The sequence below is a fragment of the Podarcis bocagei genome, assembly GCF_964188305.1.
Source record: "Podarcis bocagei genome assembly, chromosome: 5".
Taxonomy (NCBI): Eukaryota; Metazoa; Chordata; class Lepidosauria; order Squamata; family Lacertidae; genus Podarcis; species Podarcis bocagei.
In genome coordinates this window covers 59,565,156-59,584,464 of record NC_138129.1, presented here as the reverse complement: position 1 = coordinate 59,584,464, position 19,309 = coordinate 59,565,156, and the positions used below count along the sequence as shown (strand labels likewise).

Genomic DNA, 19,309 nt, shown 5'->3' with positions numbered 1-19,309 from the left:
AGCCCACCCATGAGACCAGGTGAAGCAACCAGTTTGTTGACTGCAAGGGTGACAGTCAACCTAGCAGTTCGAAAGCACGTCAAAAGTGCAAGTAGATAAATAGGTACTGCTCCGGCGGGAAGGTAAACGACATTTCTGTGCACTGCTCTGGTTCGCCAGAAGCAGCTTGGTCATGCTGGCCACATGACCTGGAAGCTGTACGCCGGCTCCCTCGGCTAATAAAGCGAGATGAGCGCCGCAACCCTAGAGTCGGCCACGACTGGACCTAATGGTCAGGGGTCTCTTTACCTTTAAAGGGACATGAAGGTCGCAGACTGGGCTCGTATTAAACAAGAAATTGGACATTCACTGCTAATACTGTAGCCTTATCTTTGCCATATCAGAACTAGTGGGGAAGTTAATGGGGGGGGGGGTTATAGTGAAAGAAATCATAATCATCATCACCATCATTTTATTATTTTTATTATTTATACCCTGCCCATCTGGCTGGGTTTCCAGCACAAATAAAAACGCCAAACATTAAAAACTTCCTGATACTGGGCTGCTTCAGATGTCTTTGAAAAGTTGTATAGTGTCATTTGCTCTGCCTCCATCCATTGCCCCCCCCCCCATTTAATGGGTTGACTCCATGAGCCAAAGGCGTTAAATTTCTGCAATAGGATTTTCAGGCTAGTCCATGACATCTCCATACTTGTTCCTTTTTGCACGGGCCTCTGTCTCCTTCTGGGGGTCCAAATGGGGCACTTTCTCTTTGGCTACATCTGGGACACTGGGTTGTTTGTTTTCCAGAAAGATCCATAAGTCAGAACACCTCTGTGTCTCCCATCGAGTCACTGTATAGCTTGCAACTGAACCTGCAACAAAGGAGAGCAGGATGTTCCACTGGAGCGGGTAGTGAATCTTCCGGATGAATTTTTGAAGAGCAAAAGCCATCCCGGAGACTGTAATAAATGCCCCCATGCCCTTCATGAATGCATAAGACTGGCAGGCAGTATATTCTTGTAGCCCCGGGTGCTTGGCTGCCACCGCTTCGTCCACGCGAGACAACCCCACGTTCACCATCTCTGCTGCAGACTCCAAGCTGCACACTCCCTCCTCCACCTGTGCCTTGGGCCCCTGAGATCCTCTGAGGTGCTAAAATGAGAAATAAGAGTTCAGAGAGAAGACCATTAGCAATCACATATTTTTCAAAAGCTTATTTTTCATTGGCATGGTTCACTCAAAGATTTATTGCTAATCAGTAGAGACATGGGAAACTAAGAAGTTCCAATAAACCTTAATTGTTTTTCCATCCATCTGGCAGTAGCCTTGCTCTACTATCATATTCCGTGTGCTGAAACCAAACTGCATTCCTCCTGCTGGGAGTAAACCTTGAGGAATAATCTCTGTCCACTGCCTTGCGGGACAAACCAGGAGCGGAGTGCCTAAGACGGTTTGACGGTGCCTTGTAGACCTCCTTCCATCAACTCCTGCAGCCACCCTGGTGTCAAATGTACTGTTTTGCTTTCCTCTGGACCACATGCAGCGAGGCCCGGGAGGGGGGGTTTGTATTTTCTGGGCAGCCCAGGACTTCCATAAACGCTCCTCAGACTTGCGCCCTGGGAAGGTCACTTTTGTGCTGCTATTGTCTTCACCACCGGAGGAGCACGCCATTGTCTCTCGAGACGAAGGAAAGCGAGGCCGAGGGGGCGGGTCTTGTCATCTAGGCAGCCCAGCACCTCCATGCACGCTGCCCAGGCTTGCGCTCTTCCATTGTCTCTCGAGAGGGACGGGTACCAACAACATTATATAATGGATATTTTAAAATACTGTATCGTATATATTAAATATTTAATGATTTTTTTAAAAAAAATATTTTAAAATATATCGGAAATCTGCACAAAGAATACACAGGCACATCTCACTTACTTCCTCCCCCTTTTCTACCGGGACTCCGTAAGAAACTAAACTTCCGCTTAGAAAACGGTGGACTGAAGCGCCACATCGACGACGGACGCGCTAAATTAACGTCACTGAAGCTATTCCCTGCTCTTGGCAACGGGAGCAGGGCTCCCTGGGATAGCATCCGGGAACTGAAGCAGTTCCTATCCGCGAGCGGCATGGGAGGGCGAGGGATGATGTTTCATTCAACGCGGGAACAGCTAAATGTATGTATGAATGCTCGCGCATTAAGCACATGTGCACGAACACCCGAATAAAGCTAATGCGTGTTTGCGCAACGCCACTTCATGCTTCAGAGGTATCAATGGGTTCCCAATTCCTCCCTTTGGCAAGTGGGCGGGGGACTCTCGCTTTGGATTGGCTCCAATAAACCCATAGTTTTTAAGCACAGGCTTGTAAAACTGCCAAGATTCATTCAGTTTTATCTTTTGGGGAGAACTGAAGAGAACTGCAGGCAAGTTAAACTGGAGTAGGGTGTTGTTTTTTTATGAGAACATAGCCCAGTAGAATTGCCATTACTTTCCAGTACTGTATCGGGTTGCCAGTTCTCCTACCTAAGGTTCCTGCCTTAGACTGAAGCAGAAGTTGCTGCCCAAGAGGTCGGTCGGCCCTTTCCATCCTGGGAAAGGCTGTCTTCGTTGAACCTCTGCATGCATGCTGCTATAACAGCAGAGGAATGCTGCCAGGAAAAGGTGGCACCAACGTTTTCTAGGTGGGAGTGGAGCTGGGGTTGTTTGCTCCCCACCGCCAGCCCCACAAGCTTGGGGACAGCGGGGAGGCAGAGCGCGCCTTCCCGCTGTTCCCCGACCTGGTTTGGAGGCTGGCGGTGGGAGGTGCCTGCACCCCGAAGCCTGGGGCACGCTGAGCGCCCCAGGCTTTGGGCAGATATCTGCAAGCCTGGGGAGACCGGCGCGACTTCCTGCCGGGCTCCCTAGGCTTGCGGATAGCAGCCTGTTCTGGGGGCTGGGGTCAGGAGAAGCTTGGCCTTCCCCCGCCCCAGCCCTGCGCCTGGGGGGGAAATAAAAATGTTTTTCTTTATTCCCCCCTCCCAAAAAAAACTAGGTGCACCCTATGGGCCGGTGCGCCCTATGGGGCGAAAAATACGGTAAATCATTTTGACTTAAAGTTTTCCAAAAGTTCTATTTCTCTTTCCCCCACCTCTCTCCACCAGTCTTGAGAGAGGTTCACCTTGAGTAACTGTTTAAATGGGCAATTTGTCTACATCTACATCCTGGTTTATGGAGTCTGTGTTTGGATATATTTTTGTTTCCTTTCCAGATCTTGGGATGGAGAGCAGCTGCAAGCCTTGCTTGGTCGGTGCTGCTGCTTCCTCTGTGTATTGCAGCCTTCATCAGCATCAGCAGCATTGACTTCTTCCACCCAGTACAATGGATCACAAGTATGTCAGTGCCCTGCCTGAGACAAATGTTACAGAGCAGTATTTATGCAGTTTTTTATTCAACATTATTTGGGCATATTATCACAGCAATCCTTACAACAGCCCTAACATTTAGGCCAGTGTTCTTGTATTACATGTAGAGCAAGGATGGGGATCATTCTTTTCAGCCTGAGGGCCCCATGCCAATGATGGGGGGGGGGGGCAGAGGCAAAAGTAGGTAGAGCAACAAATGTAAATGGTGACTTTGTACAGTAGGCTGGTTGCTACACACACCCGCACACCCCTCTGTATCCTCCATCCAGACATGCCATAGGTATTATCAGAGTTACCTCTGGAATTACAATTTCTGGACTGGGAGGAAGGCAGGGTAATAACAGTAACAACAGCAAGAATGGTTTAGTGTGATGTGTGAATGTGATCGCTGAATTTATGGCTGAGGTGAGAGATACACCAAAGACCCCCTAGGTCTCAGCCCAACCTTGTAGGCACTAAGATCTAGTAGTAGATATGTTGTATAGTACTTCTGATTCATATTTTCCCCCCTGTCTTAGGCTCATTCAATGACCTGTATACCTCCTACGTTATTTTCTGCATACTGCTAATGTCTGTGGTCATACTGGTAATAAGCATCTTCAACGTTGAGTTTCATGCAGGTTGGTGTTGAAAGCTGCATCAACTTAAAAAGTGCCGTTCGATTTGCTGATTTGTGCTTAACTCTATGCATAACGTTAGGCTTTGTTTTAAACTTTGGAATCTGTTTCTTTGTGTGTCAGTAGAAACTTAGTTTCCTACCTTTGCTCTTAAAACTCTCCATTAATAAATGTGGAATAACTCTAAATGCTGTGCTAAATCCTTAAAGACCATTCTCCACTACTGAAGGTCTTATTTGGCTTTTTTTAAAGAACTCACTATCCTACACTGAACTCATGAGTGCTTAAATGTGGAGCAGTGATTGCCTGAATGTAGTGTCTTGAAATGTGACACAAAGTATGTACGTAATGTGATACCCTTTAAGTCAGGAGGTGGTTAAACATTCTTATTTGCCTTCTTACTTTGCAGTTGTGCCTTCTATTCCTTGCTCCCGGTTAGCTCTGATAAGCAAGATTATCCACCCGCAGCAAGTGATCCATTCCGTTGCTCATGCTGTAATGGGAATGCTGGTAGCTTGGTGTGCAGCAGTTATGACGAAGGGGAAGTTTCTCTTTTTATCTGTACCCTGCACAGCTACAGAAAGGTAACCCTGGGGGTGGTTCAAGAGCTGTTTATTAAAATGCAACTTCTTGTGAATGCTAATAATGAAATGCTGCCAGATAGTTCACATTAGGTGATTCTCATTTTGCTGCAAGTATAGAAAGCTGGTAGGAAGATGTGTGCAAGCAAATGTTTCCTGAGAAATAAATTGCTGTGTACTTGTGACCCTTTGGGTGCAGAAGATAAAAGTAGCCTTGTAGCGACAGGTGAGGCAAGGAGAGACTTGGTGGAGGAGGGAATGTTTGCTCCATCTCTCCTCTTCTAAGCTCCTCAGTATAAGGGTTTTTGTTGACAACTAGCCTGCCAAATGGCTAGAAGCTTGCATTTCCATGAAGTCCATAGAGGACAGGGCTTCCCCTATACTGTAGCTTCTATAGGAAGTTAGTAACATTTTTGCAGACTAAAAATAATACATGTAATTATTTACAAACCTGGGTTAAAATTCTCCAAAGAGGCTGCACCTTTTTCTGTAGCCTTTTCCCTATTTTTAGAACGCAAGTCAAGGTTGCTGAGAAAATGCAATTCTCACACTAGCTAACTCCAGCCAGTGATCCCACAAGGATTATACAGTGGTACCTCGGGTTACATATGCTTCAGGTTACATACACTTCAGGTTACAGACTCCGCTAACCCAGAAATATTACCTCAGGTTAAGAACTTTGCTTCAGGATGAGAACAGAAATTGTGCTTCAGGTTAAGAACAGTGCTTCAGGTAAAGAACAGTTTCAGGTTAAGAACGTACCTCCGGAACGAATTAAGTATTTAACCCAAGGTACCACTGTAGTCGGTTGCAGTTATCTGTTGGATAGTGCTCAGGATGCTGCCACTGCCCCCCAATATTTGTGCAATTTTTATCATTTTTTAAAAAGTCAGTAGTTAAAAATGAGCACCTCCTTGCAGTACCATATGAGTACCTATGTATATCTACAAGGCGAATTGAATATAAAGTTGGGGAATGTGTGTTTCAGTCTGTTTATTATGTAATAGATAAACGAGAGTAAAACTTTTTTTTCATAGTTGCTGGACAGTGTTTTGGAATGAGTCCTCCGCCACCTTGATTTTTCAAAATTGGATAACATTTCCTTAAAAGTAGAATTAATTATAGAGTTGTTATCTTCCTGTGCAACTAAAGGCTAAAATTACTGCTTTGCTTCAGTGTAGCTGATGCTGATCTGCACATGTGCCTGAATGAGTACCACCTCTTCCTCTTGCTTCTTGGAGCCTTTATGGGTTACAGCTATAGCCTTCGGTATCTTGTTAACAATTTGAACTACCTTCCATTTCCAGTTATACAGGTAAGTGCGCAAGTAACAGCAGGAATAGAATTCAAACACTGGGCCACCTGTAGTGCTTTTGCTTTTATGTGATCATGAAGGTCAGCGGTTTGAATCTGTGTGACAGGGTGAACTCCCATTGCTCTGTCCCATTGCTTCTGCCAACCTAGCAGTTCGAAAGTACACCAGTGTAAGTAGATAAATAGGTATCACTGTGGCGGGAAGATAAACAGCGTTTCCGTGCACTCTGGCTTCCCTCACAGTGTTCTGTTGTGCCAGAAGCGTTTTAGTCATGCTGGCCACATGAGCAGAGCTTCCTTCTTTCAACGATCTCTTATATCCGCTTGCAGTTCTCAGGATCCAAACGAATGATTCTTGAGATTGTCTGTCACCCTGTTATACTTGGGCTTTGATGCCATGTGACAGTAATTCAGTTTATTGTAGCCATTTTACCACAGTACAGTGGGTTGGATCCAAAGAACTCTGCTTTTCCCATAGTGTTTTCTAGGCTGCTCCCCCTTTACAAGCCCTTGTGTTCCATATGCAAAGGATGTCCTTGAGGATTTTGGGGACTCCCTAGAATCCAGCAGAGTGGGGCTGTGGCAGGATGGTGAAATCAGAATAATTTGGTTTGGCTGCCATGCACACACAGAAGTGCCTTTCCACTCATGTAGGACACCTTTGGATCCAAGCCAGTAACCTACAGTAATACAGTATTTGGGAAGAGAGTAATTCTAAAATAGAAGAAAACGTACTCTTAATATCTATCAGGATCTTGCAGTATCTGAAATCATTTCTGAGTTTAAAATGTGACATATTTTTAACTCCAAAGTCTGATATATGGTATGTGGATAAGAATATTCTGCTGTTAAACATTTGCCCAATCTTTTTCAGCAATACAAGTATCTGCGCTTCAGGAGATCACTTCCGTTGCTTGCAAAGCATAGTTGTGTGGAGTCGCTTTATATGGTCAGAAACTTTTGTGCTGCTTACTATTTCTTTGGTAAGAATTTTTGGTAATTTTACTTCTCTCCCCCTGCCCCCTTTTCTGTAAATGATACGAGTGGGAAGTAAGGCAGCGTTTCCCTGATAACAAGCTGCTGAATTGGGGTGGGAGGGGGCTTTACATAAGAGTTGGCTGCCATAGTCGTGCCCAACTTGTGGGGTCAACAGAGGCCAGTATAGGGGAGGGGGGAAATGTTCTGCGTAGCGGAGTTTTGCCCCAATTTATCACCATTTCTTTTCCTTAAAACTTTCAAATTTCTGTTGGTAATATATTTTTATGCCAGAAATACATTTCCTCTATGGAAGTGTTAATACACCTGTGTTTTTACAGCTTGATTCCCCCCCCCCCATTTGTGGCATTTTAGGTTATATTCCAAGGGCATGGATAATTACCACAATGAACCTTCAGACTGATAGGTTAGTACCTATAATAAATAAATAAATAAATAAATTGAATTTCTAACTCTTCATCTTGTAATAGAGTAACTCCTTGTACATTTTGCAGGTTGTCAGATTCCTACCCCATGCTTTAGGAAATGAGACTCCCAGAGCAGCTAAAAAAACAACACCAAGCTAGCAAGACTGTCCCCATTTTCAGGCGTATAACGTGACACACAAGGAAGAAGGAATGGGAAAGGAAGAGGGGGGAGGAAACAAGCTCAGACTTCATGCTTTACAATTGCAGTTCTCCTAGCGTTCAGTTGGGGTAGAAACAATTCAGGTAGGCTGATGGAGTTTAGCCACTTAGATATTAAAACCAACACTTTTAATTGAGCCCAGAATACAATAGGAATGCTTATGCAAATACTAGAGTAGTGGTATAGTAATTCCCCTAGCAACCTACTCCTGTCAGTGAAAAGTGATGCATTTAATTGGAGTTTCTGGATTCTTACTGAGGGTGGTCTAGCACAGATGTTTCTTTCTAACAAGATGTGCTAAGTAAAAAAGAAACCTGGCCTCCCCCACCACCCTGGTATGGGCGTCCTTCCTGCAATTGATGGCCAGTCAAGGTCACATGCAGCTTTGATGTTGTACAGAGCTTCAAAACTAACTTTCCAGCTCCACCCCACCAGTCTGATGGTGCCCACAGGAGAATAATATTCTTCCATGGAGTAGGATAAATAGACTGAACACTAAAGCTTTCCACCAGGGATAGTTCTTACAGTGTTGGGAGATTTTAAAGATGTTTGAGGCTCATTGGGGAATGATGGCGACCTTATCCTCTCTGGCAGTGGGAAGTAACAAAGAACAGACTTCTCAGGCATCCTTGGTGGACTTACTGAGTCTGTTTGATTCTGTGTCAGTGGAGAATGTCCTAAATGTCTTCCACTATGCCCTGAGCAATCGTATGGGAAACACTTTCACAACAGAAGTATTAGAATCACATTTCCACTTGCATATTTCATTTGTTGTGTTGTGTGAGCATATATCAAAAGCGACCCTTTTGATATAGACCAGCTTGTTTTTATATACTGCTCATTGCAAAAAACACCATCTAATGGAGTTGGCTCCCCCCCCCCCGGCCTTCCAGTAAACTTCATCCTCTGGACACGATGGCTGGTCTCTTGGATTTGTCCCTTCTGTACCACAGCTGGCTATGTGGCGTGTTTCTTCTGATGACTTGGTACATTGCATGGCTGCTCTTCAGAATCTATGCCACTGAGGTTGGTGCTGTATGTCTGATACATACAATCTTACTATCTCTTCCATTTTTAAAGCAATGCATGAATGCTCTTATACTTTTTGTATAGCACAGCAGGAACTCTTGAGATCAGATTAATCGGTTTTCAGTTGGATAATTTTACATTCCTTTCCCCTGCTTTCTTGTCAGGGCTGGGTTGGGTTGACAGCCTGTCCGTTTTGCTGGTTTGACCAGGCTTGCAAATGATCACAGTATATATTCTTATTAATTTTGACAAAGGGGTGTTTCTCATGGCAAGCTTCAGCTACAGTATGCATTCCATTTTCAGGCACATCACTTTCCTGTCCAGCCGACATTTGCGGAAGAAACCGACCAGTGTTTACCTAAAATTTTAAGCAGCAACCCCCCACCTCTTATAAAGGTATGAGTTTGGTTAAATACACAAACTTGTCAAATTGCCTCTTGCGTAATCTTTGTTATAATAGAAGCAATTTGAGTAAAATTTAAGTGATAAAGCATGGGGTTTCATGCAAGGTATTTTTCAATCTACCAATAAAATTCACACTAGAAGCTTGCAGCCAAGGATTTGACTGGTTTTTCAGATCGCTATGGGAATGTAATCTTTTCTCACCTCTGTAACTTCTAGCCATAAGTTTCTTTTGCCCATGTTCCTGGTTTTCCTTCCCCTGTCACATTCCTCCCCACCCCCCATTCCTCTGGATCATTTCTTTCTCCCTCCCCTTTCTGAAGTCGCTGTGCTTCTGTTTCAGGATCTGAACCCCTCTTTCCCTAGGTCCCTAATGCTTCTATTGTCTCCTTCCTTAGGCCATTCTTTCTGGCTTGCCTTATCAGCTTAGCAAATGGCAGCCATAAATCCACTTCCATTCTCCATCCATTTTCATAACTCTAGCAGCTCAATCAGATCCTGCCAAATGCTTCACCAGTGCAACATTTTAGTGCAAAAATTTGTCTGCGTATCAGAGTAATTTCTTATACGTTTGCTTGCATACCTAAAATGGCTGAAGCTCTTTGTCCCTTATCTAGCACTTAATGAAAATGCAGTTCTCAGGTGGGTCTGGAAAAAAGTAATAATTTGAAAATAATTTATTTTGAGGGTTCAGGTAGATAGCCGTGTTGGTCTGATGCAGTCGAAATAAATTTAAAATTTAAAAATGTCCAGTAGCACCTTAGAGACCAACTAAGTTTGTTCTGGGTATAAGCTTTTCGTGTGCATGCAGATACCTGTATCTGAAGAAGTATCTCAAGAAGTGTGCATGCACACGAAAAGCTTATACCCAGAACAAACTTAGTTGGTCTCTAAGGTGCTACTGGACATTTTTTTAATTTCTAATTTATTTTGAGGGGGCAGAGTGAAGGGAATTTTAGTGATAAAATCTGAGTAAAAACGTTACAGCTGTTAATACTTATAAACATTTCCCCCTGCAGTTCTTGGCTTTACAGGACTTGATGTTCCTTTCCCAGTATTCTTCTGTGCGGCGTCAAGAGGTCTTCAGCCTTAGCCAGCCAGGTATTCGGAAATAAAATATCTACAACCCATTAAGTCAGAAAGGGAAAGTGAGAAGTATTCTGTAAGAAGCTGACTTTGAGGAGAGTTGCTCTGTTTTCATTGTTGTAATTAGCAAATACTAGTGTGAGTAAAGGTAGGTTTTTATACAGAGCATCTTATGCTGACCGCCATTGTGTCCAAAACAAGGTATGAGGAGGTCCAAGATGGATTGTGTACAAACAGCATTTCCCCTCTGCATTGGCAAAGCAGACGGTGCTTGTCGCATGCATTAAAAGTAATGCAGCTATGCATATTTTATTTGGGCTTTTTGGACCCCAATACAATTTTGTGAAATATGTTGGAAACGCCTCACTCCACTGCCTGATGTTCCAGTGTTTATTGACTAGCTTCTGATGGCTATATGATGTCGCTATATTCATGGCCTAACAGTTTGACCACAACTTTGGGCATTTAAAGGGTTGATGTTTGGAGTTGATTTTTTTTTTTACTTCACATACTTCACTGTGATATAAGGGCTTGTGTAATAGCCTGACCCCTGTTTTGGGCTACTTCATGCTATGTAAATTGGCTAGATTTTTTTGGTTGTAAGTTGCTCTGAGTTGCCTTGGGCAAGATAAAGTGACTAACAAATGTAATTAATACTAATAATAAGTTTTTAAGTCTAGACATTCTGCTTGTCTGTAAAAGGTGGACACCCTCATAACTGGACTTCAATCTCCCAGGAGTGCTTGAAACTTTTAAGTGATCTGACACAGAGACTGATAACGCACCAGGAGGCCGCAGCTGCAAATGGGAGGCTGAAACAGCAGTCTGTGGGGGACATGAGACAGCCCTCTAGCCCTCCAGGTACTGGATGAATCAGTTGCAATGCTGCAGTTCTTGAGACTCCAAATCACAGCTGGGCCTGCCAATGGGTGTTTGGGGAGAATCTTATTTCAAAAAGGGGTAGGACAGCTGATTTATTGTTTCAGTTGCATTCGGAGCTTTTGCTGATTTTTTTTTCTTTAAAAAACACACATTCCAGTGGGTGTTCATAAAGAGCGGCTTCAGACTTTATGTGGGAATGCTGCCTTGCCATGGTTGTGCTGGTGTTTTCTTACAGTAAACCCATGTTCACAGGCACACATTGCTCAGCCTGCAGTGAAAATGTACTAGGGAACTCCCTGTGGTTTCTGTCCACTTTATGTCATGAGATATGCATCTGCCCTTCATGCTTTGCTTGTGTTACAGCAGTGTGTCCCCCCCAGTAAACAATTATAAGGTAAAGGTAAAGGACCCCTGGACGGTTAAGTCCAGTCAAAGGCGTCTATGGGGTTGTGGCGCTCATCTTGCTTTCAGGCCGAGGGAGCCGGTGTTTGTCCACAGACAGTTTTCCGGGTCATGTGGCCAGCATGACTAAACCGCTACTGGCGCACGGAGGACCGTGACAGAAGCCAGAGCACACAGAAACACTGTTTATAATCAGAGGGCATGGAAACGCCATTTACCTTCCCGCCACAGCGGTACCTATTTGTCTACTTGCACTGGCATGCTTTCAAACTGCTAGGTTGGCAGGAGCTGGGACAGAGTAACGGGAGTTCACCCCTTCGTGGGGATTCGAACCGCCGACCTTCCGATCGGCAAGCCCAAGAGGCCCAGTGGTTTAGACCACAGCCGATACAATTGAAGTATAATAAAGTATGAAGCAGCCCTAAGGAATATATCACCACCTGTTGCTGCCCAGCTGGGATTTGGATCTCTGTCAGTTAGTTACTAAAACATTAGGTTTGCAAAGTGCATGACTTAGTGAATGCTACTTGTTGGTATAAACCATTTTGAGTACTTCTTGTAAAATATTCTTATTTGCCAGAAGCAGCTGCTGAAGAAACATCATTTCACACTCCAAGGTCCATTATGCTTCCTCGAACCCAAATGCCTTCTCTGGTCAAATCATCTCTGTTGCCTTTGAAGACATCCCCTTCTTCTGACGCCAGAAGCAATTTAGGGTCACCTTTCACTCCTCTGAGTCGCAAGACTGGCGTGCTGGATTTAAATTCTCCTTGGAATGGATCTGTCCAAAGTCCCCATATTATGAGGAGAGGACCAAAATTATGGACAACAAGTTCAGGTAGAATTTTTTCTCTCCCAACCTTAGTTTGAGCACTTGGCTACTTAATTACTGGGACACCCAGTTAGGCTTTTTGGGTTTTTTTTAAAAAAGGGTGGGGAACCAACAGTTTGGATTTCTCTTGTAGATCTGCAGTGGACAGCCTCTTCTCCTGAACCCTACCCAATGAGTGCTCTTGCAGGCGGTGCAAATGTAGCAGTACAACCAAGTTTTATCTATACGTGGCTGCAGAGCAAGAAAGAGCAGGTATATGAAATCAAGCAATTAATGAGTCAATACTTCCACCAGCATTATTTTCTTGTACATTTCCCCAGTGCTTTGTAATGTAGTTTAGTGCATTTCCCAAAACAATCTGTAAACTTTCAGCAATGACCACTTGATAGCAACTCCTATCCCTGCAATGAAGCAGCACATTTTTGTTCCGATCATTGACACAACTCCAAAGATTGAAGCCTGTACTCTGCTGAAGCTCTTGATTAAAATAAATGTGGGTTGCAGAACAGAAACCACTGTCAAATGCAGTGCTTGCAGTTCAGAATATCTAGACCGTGGAGAGAGACTAAGATAAAACCTGAAATGCATTTATTTGGACCTGCATACTGTTTTAAATTGTTGGGAATTAGTTCCAACAAACTCATTTTAGGATTGGGGTGTCAACCAGTGAATCTTAAAAGTTTTGGATTACTTTTAAACAGAGAGTAAATATCATTTTGATCTGCCAAAGATGTTCCGTTGTCTTTTCATTGATATTTTCTTCTTCCAGATCAAAAGCTTCTTATCAAAACGAGTACTGATAATGTATTTTTTCAGCAAGGTAAGGATGAGGACATGACTTAGTGATCGAAACTAACTGGGCAGCAAAGAATTATTGTTGTTACTACCTTTTGAACTACTCCTATGAAACCTATGCTCATAACTATTGAACTCAAACAAGATAGGGGAAACTGTTGCCCTGAAAGCAACTCTCATCATCCCTGACCATTGGCCCTGCTGGCTGGGGCTGATAGGACATTTGCAGGGGGACAGGTCCCTCATCCCTGAATTAGGACTTGGTACATTGATCCTTGAAACAAATGCTGTGCAAACTGAAAATTTAGCTTCAAAATACTAATCTTCATAGGGTTAACACACTGAGCACTGAAACTATTTTCAGATTAACTTTTCATACAGAGCTCGTGATGGCTAAACTTTGGTTAGTTCATTTTATTTCTGTATTTGAAACGTTCTGTATATATGGTTGGCTAAAGGGTTTGCAAAAACACCTCTCTCTCTCTTTCTCTTTCTCTTTCTCTTTCTCTCTTTTCCAGAACCCCGAGGCTTCAATTCAGGCTCTCTTTTCTGATACCCAAATGCATATTTGGGCATTGGAAGGTAAGCACTTTCTTCATATTGGAAATGGCTCTCAGGTGAATGTTTATGCTGCTCCCTTTGATTTATGTGGTAACCTTGCAGTGAAATTCACTCAGCAATATCAATTCATTTTTCTTTTGGCACACCCTCCCTCTCAGTTTCTGGGTTCTCACCCAGGGTTGAAACAAACTCTCAGCTCACCCACAAAAGCCTCACAACCAGAAGAGTTTCTGGAAACATCAGACATCTCCCTAGTTGCATACTCTAGACTTGCTTTTAATGGGCAGGGCCAAGGTAGATGGCATTTCCTCAGGCTGCCTACAGCTGGTTTGTAGAGTTCCCCGGGGGTCCAAAGGGTGGGAAAAGGGGCCTCCTCCACCCCAGCTTTTTCTTCACCCTCTGCCCTCTCCTCTGCTTCCCACTGGGTTATAATCCCAGACTAAGCAACAAGTTATCCAGACTACAAATTATTCCTTTCTTTAGGTTTGTCGCATCTCATAGCAGCTTCATTTACCGAAGACAGATACGGAGTTGTCCAAACAACACTGCCTTCTATTCTGAATACGTTGCTAACTCTTCAAGAGGTGAGGAGATTTACTTTTTTATTTGAAAAAAAGTGATATGAACTCATAACGTGTTGAAAGATTGGTTTTGGTTTTGCCGTGACTTTTTTCAAGGAAATTTTAACCATAGAAGAAAGGTCTGATAAGGTAAGGAGGATATTGGTGCTTAAGTTTCCTGTTGGTTTATTTTCATCCTAGGTGGTAGACAAGCAGTTCAAGCTTCCTCATGTTTCCAGCAAACCCCCCCGGATTTCAGGAAGTCTGGCAGACACTTCCTACAAAACCCTTCGATTTGCCTTAAGAGCGTCACTGAAAACTGCAATCTATCGGATCATCACCACTTTTGGAGAGCACTTAAAGTGAGGTTTGGGCTCATAAAGCTGCCTTAATGTTCATTTCTAAATATAATGAGATGTACCGTAGGCTTCCATCTCTTTTCACAAATGAATGAAAATTAAAGGTTAGCAGGAACCATGCTCTACTCTACGTAGAGAAAATAAAATAACTCTCTGCCAGGGATTTTACAAATTGTTATGCACAGCAATCTGTGTAGCTTTGTACAGAAATGTGCTTCTAAGGCAGCATACACACTATACCTTGAAAGCACATTCAGAGCACATTTGCCCCCTCAAATAATTCTAGGCACTGTAGTTGGTTAAGGATTACAGTGGTACCTTGGGTTACATACGCTTCAGGTTACATACGCTTCAGGTTACAGACTCTGCTAACCCAGAAATAGTACCTCAGGTTAAGAACTTTGCTTCAGGATGAGAACAGAAGTCATGCTCTGGCGGCGCGGCAGCAGCAGGAGGCCCCATTAGCTAAAGTGGTGCTTCAGGTTAAGAACAGCTTCAGGTCAAGAACGGACCTCCGGAACGAATTAAGTACTTAACCCGAGGTACCACTGTACTAAGAATTCTAACTCTGAGACGTAAACTACAGTGTTGTAGGGGGGAAATGTGCTTTGAAAGTATAATGCGTACGCAGCCTAACGGTGCTTTGAAGAAACCAGGAGCTGCATGATAGCAACTGAAAAGCCTTTTATCATGTCACTACCCTCCTAGACCATGAGTTGACCCCAGCATTACCATCCTTCCATTTCCTTGAATTTCCAAGTGATAGCAGAGGGATGATAATGTTGAGCTACATTTATTTGCCCGGGTGGTTTAGGCTTCACGTTTTTTTAAAGAAAGTCATCAAACCCTTTCCGAACTTTGTATATTGAAGTGTTTGGGGAGCAGGTCTGCAAAATATGTTTTGTGTTTTTTCTGTTCTCCAGTGCTGTGCAAGTATCTGCAGAAGTCAAGAAAAGACTCCAGCAGTTCCTGGAGTTCAAGGAATAGTTGAAGTCAAACTGCCTGTGCTGTTAACAGGTGAATAATGCTGCCTCAAATCAAAAGAAATTGAAACTGATTTGATCTGTCCTACTGACTTTCCAGAGGTGTACTTTAATTGCAAGTCACGGGGTGACTAAACTGTCAACAGAAGTACTTGAAACACTTGGAATACGTTATTTGACATTTTGTATAATAAAGTGTTTTGTTTTTTTTAAATGAATGATGGTCTGCAGTAGTTGAATGCTATTATGATTTATGTATGGCAGATAATGGGAACCTGTGTCCTTCCAGACATTTTGGGCAACACCTCCACACATCCCTGACTGTTGATCATGCTGGCTGGGGCTGATGGGAGTTAAGAGTCCAATGACATCTGAAGGGCCATTAGTGCCACACCCCCGATATATGAGATTGCTCTGATTTGAAGGAGGGTATGGTTTTTTCTACATGATCTTTACTGGTATGGCACTTTTCTTCTCATAATAAGTGGCTTTCCCCAGCCACTCTGGGCGGCTTTCAACTGAATATTAAAAACAATACAGCATCAGATATTAAAAACTTTTCTAAACAGGGCCGCCTTCAGTTGTCTTTTAAAAGTAAAATAGTTGTTTATTGCCTTGACATCTGCTGGGAGGGCGTTCCACAGGGCAGGGGCCACTACCGAGAAGGCCCTCTGCCTGGTTCCCTGTAACCTCACTTCTCACAGCGAGGGAACTGCCAGGGAAAGCAGGTTGAATTCACTATTTAAGCTGAGGGGCCCATAAATCATTTGAAGAGCCACTGTGCGGATGCAGAGGATTCTAATGCTGAATCATCCAGTATAAAACGTTATCTTGTGGCTGGCCTGTTCAATGAAGAAAATGAAGACGTCAGACAAACATGCTATTCTTTGCTTTACAGATTGGAGAATTAAGTAGAAATTTACATACATTTGAGCGATTGTTTTTCTGCTGCACACCATCCTGATGTTGCAGTTTCTAAATGGTGGTAAATATATAAACTTTTATAAATAAAGAAATAAAAAAGGTCTGGCTATATCTTTGGTTCACCACCAGAGGTCACTGTTCTACATGTAAATAGTATGCATTGCCTCCTTTCATCCAAAGAGTCTTGCTTTGCCCTTAATGACAAGCCGATCTGCAATACAACCTAGTTTCTCAAACTTTGTTGAGGGCTTAGCATGATGTGACAGGAAAGGGATCCTGAGGCTGGAAGTCAGATCAGTCGGAACACCCCATCAATTCTCGTTCATCCACTTTAGGGTTCTGTGAGTGACTGTTCTCAAGTGCCTCACCAGATTTAGTAGCTCAGGAGGACCAGCTGCTTTATTTCAATTATGTCTCCATGGTGGGTGTAGTTTCAGGAAGAGCCAGAAATACAATGGTTCTATTCTTTTATCATTTTTTAGATTGTTTTAATTTTCTAATACAGTGGTACCTCGGGTTACAGACGCTTCGGGTTACAAACTCTGTTAACCAGGAAGTGGTTGCTCCAGATTAAGAACTTTGCCCCAGGATAAGAACGGAAATCATGCGCCAGCAGCGCAGTGGCAGCAGGAGGCCCCATTAGTGAAAGTTCGCCTCAGGTTAAGAACCGTTTCAGGTTAAGAACGGACCTCTGGAACGAATTAAGTTCTTAACCCGAGGTACCACTGTACACAGCAAGCAATAACAACAACAACCATAAAGAAAAGATGATCAAAGCAAGATCATGATTCCATTATTTTCAATGTGAGTCTGAGATACACTGAGGGACCAACACAAGAGATGGAAGGCAAATGAATTGCGCCTCAATCCCCAAGTGCCTTCTCTAACTAGGGTTAACACATGGAAGTTTCTGAAAAGCCCTAATCCAAGGCCAGTGCACAGGGACTAGCTGTGAAGGAAAGAGCCAGTTTAATTGTGATTGTTTTGGTTGGCGTGCGCTTTTGAGGAAAAAGGGGGAAAGGCACACTAAAATCTATGCACAAATTACTGTCTGTGCAACTGTGAATGTGTGTGTGGTGTGTGTGTGTGTGTGTGTGTGTGTGTGTCCTTTCAAACACCATCCATTTCCTCTTCAATTAAAACAACAAGAATGTGTGGTGCTGGGTTGTGTGATAATGACAACACAGGACACACAGGACTTAAGAATCTGCCAGTTTTTATTATACTTTCTCGTGGCTTTTAGCATGAAATCGCTTTATAAACATGGGAGATAAAGGGTAGTATTCCATACAGTCTGACTCCTGAGGAACAATTGCATTTGCAAAAAATAAAGTAACACTTTGCAAAGCAAGGGCAATTCAGGGTAGATTGTACCCAGGTCTCTCATGGGTCTATCTAGCCAGTGGCGTAGCGTGGGTTGTCAGCACCCGGGGCAAGGCAAGTAATTTGCGCCCCCTAACCCATGGATTTGCGCCCCCTAACCCGTGGATTTGCGCCCCCTAACCCTAACCCCCAGATGTTGCGTCCGGTGCAGCCGGCCCCCCCTGCACCCCCCACGCTATGCCACTGTATCTAGCGCAGTATTGTCTGCTGACTAGCAACAGCTCTATAGATTTTTAGACTACTGAACCATAGATCTTCCTAGCCGTACCGGGATTTGCTGGGGAAATGTCCTATGCCTCTTGGCATGTGATAGGGCTTTCAAAGGCAGAATTAACATCCGGGGTTAGGGTTGGATTAAGAAAGCTCAACAACTTTCGGGTTTGAGCTTTCTGTTTCCTGTAAGAAAGAGAAGCTGTATTTGGAAAACGACACTTGTCTGTTATCTCAATCCAAAGCCATTCTTTCCCAAAACAACTGTTTGGGAGGGAGGGTTTTGTGGCTCCTTGTGTAGCCTTTGGTATGTATAGCCATTTCTGTCACATCCGATCCTGTAATTATGGTCACATGCACATTTTTTGACCCACCTGCCTATTTTCCTTCATATGCTATGGTTAGCGTTGCAGAGGACAACTTCCTCTGTGAGAGCTCCCTGATTCCAGTGCATTTGAAATAACAAAGCTTGTCCTTAAGCAAATACACAATTGCCCTTATCAGTCTTGAAGACAACTGGAATCGCTGTACATCCAATCTGGAGAGCTCTGTCCATGTTGAGATTTGCTGTTATATTGCACTGGGTGCTACCAGGGCAAATTATAATTTAATTGCTGGTTTAAAATAAGTTGCATTATATTTTAATTATTGGTTTAACTAATTTGATTTTATTATTACTGTATTTTTCCATGTATAAGACGCCCCATGTATAAGATGCCCCCTATTTTGGGGGACTCCAAATTAAGAAAACACCCCTCAGCACTACCCGTGTGTAAGACGAGCCCCAATTTTAAATCTAATTTTTTGCTTAAAAATCCTAGTCTTATTCACAGAAAAATACGGTATGTATTTTAATAATTAAAGTTTTTAATGTCGTAAGCTACCTTGAATCCCAACTTGGGAGAAAGGCAGAATGTAAATATATTAAATAAAAAATAAATCATAATTCTATTGTTTAATTATTGGGTGTCTCTGCCTGTTATGAGAAATTGGCCCTGCTTCATATACCTAGAGTGTAGTCTAGAAGGGGCCAGAGGGACCACATATGTATTACTTCTGTTTTAGCTAATAAAAGCTAAGCTCAGGCTGCTATATCAACAATACCTCTGGCATGGGTTACCGGAGAGAAAAGGACAAACGGCTCCTATAACTTTTATATTATTTTATTATTTTTACTGTCTAGAACTAAGGAAGAGTTATCCAGTCATTTAACCTAGTTATACTCTGGATAAGCAGCCAAGCTTAGAGAAAATTCAGCTAGCCATAATGATGGACTATAGTTTTGAAAAACTGGCTAAATTAATACCCCCCCCCCCAGAAGCTAAGAGGTTAATGCATCTAATTAGGTTGTTTTCTGCTGGAAAAAAAACTTTCTACTTGTTGAGAGACTACA

At 43.1% G+C, this 19,309-nt stretch overlaps 2 protein-coding genes across 5 annotated transcripts; one reads left to right on the top strand and one right to left on the bottom strand.

Annotated features, from left to right (window-relative positions):
- Positions 1–437: 437 nt before the first annotated feature.
- TMEM141 (transmembrane protein 141) lies at positions 438–1,985 on the bottom strand. Of its 2 annotated transcripts, none has more exons than XM_081195461.1 (2): positions 1,909–1,985; positions 438–1,134 (listed from the first exon to the last, which is right to left on the bottom strand). In XM_081195461.1, exon 2 carries the CDS (start codon positions 1,060–1,062, stop codon positions 670–672), a length of 393 nt encoding a protein of 130 aa, XP_081051587.1. In that variant the 5' UTR covers positions 1,063–1,134; positions 1,909–1,985; the 3' UTR covers positions 438–669. The 2 variants fall into 2 exon arrangements, with proteins under 2 accessions (XP_081051587.1, XP_081051586.1); XM_081195460.1 differs by lacking the exon at positions 1,909–1,985 and adding an exon at positions 1,571–1,702.
- A 114-nt stretch (positions 1,986–2,099) lies between these two features.
- Positions 2,100–15,607, top strand: NDC1 (NDC1 transmembrane nucleoporin; the record flags this gene model as incomplete). Of its 3 annotated transcripts, none has more annotated exons than XM_081195389.1 (18): positions 2,100–2,147; positions 3,220–3,340; positions 3,892–3,993; positions 4,400–4,574; positions 5,748–5,886; positions 6,760–6,868; positions 7,236–7,287; positions 8,402–8,534; positions 8,841–8,933; positions 9,959–10,040; positions 10,728–10,886; positions 11,890–12,147; positions 12,275–12,393; positions 12,911–12,961; positions 13,455–13,518; positions 13,981–14,081; positions 14,259–14,419; positions 15,340–15,607. In XM_081195389.1, the coding sequence occupies 18 exons, from the start codon at positions 2,100–2,102 to the stop codon at positions 15,401–15,403; spliced, it is 2,031 nt and encodes a 676-aa protein (XP_081051515.1). In that variant the 3' UTR covers positions 15,404–15,607. The 3 variants fall into 3 exon arrangements, with proteins under 3 accessions (XP_081051515.1, XP_081051514.1, XP_081051513.1); XM_081195388.1 differs by having other exon boundaries at positions 2,124–2,239; XM_081195387.1 differs by having other exon boundaries at positions 2,137–2,239; positions 11,896–12,147.
- Positions 15,608–19,309: the final 3,702 nt, after the last annotated feature.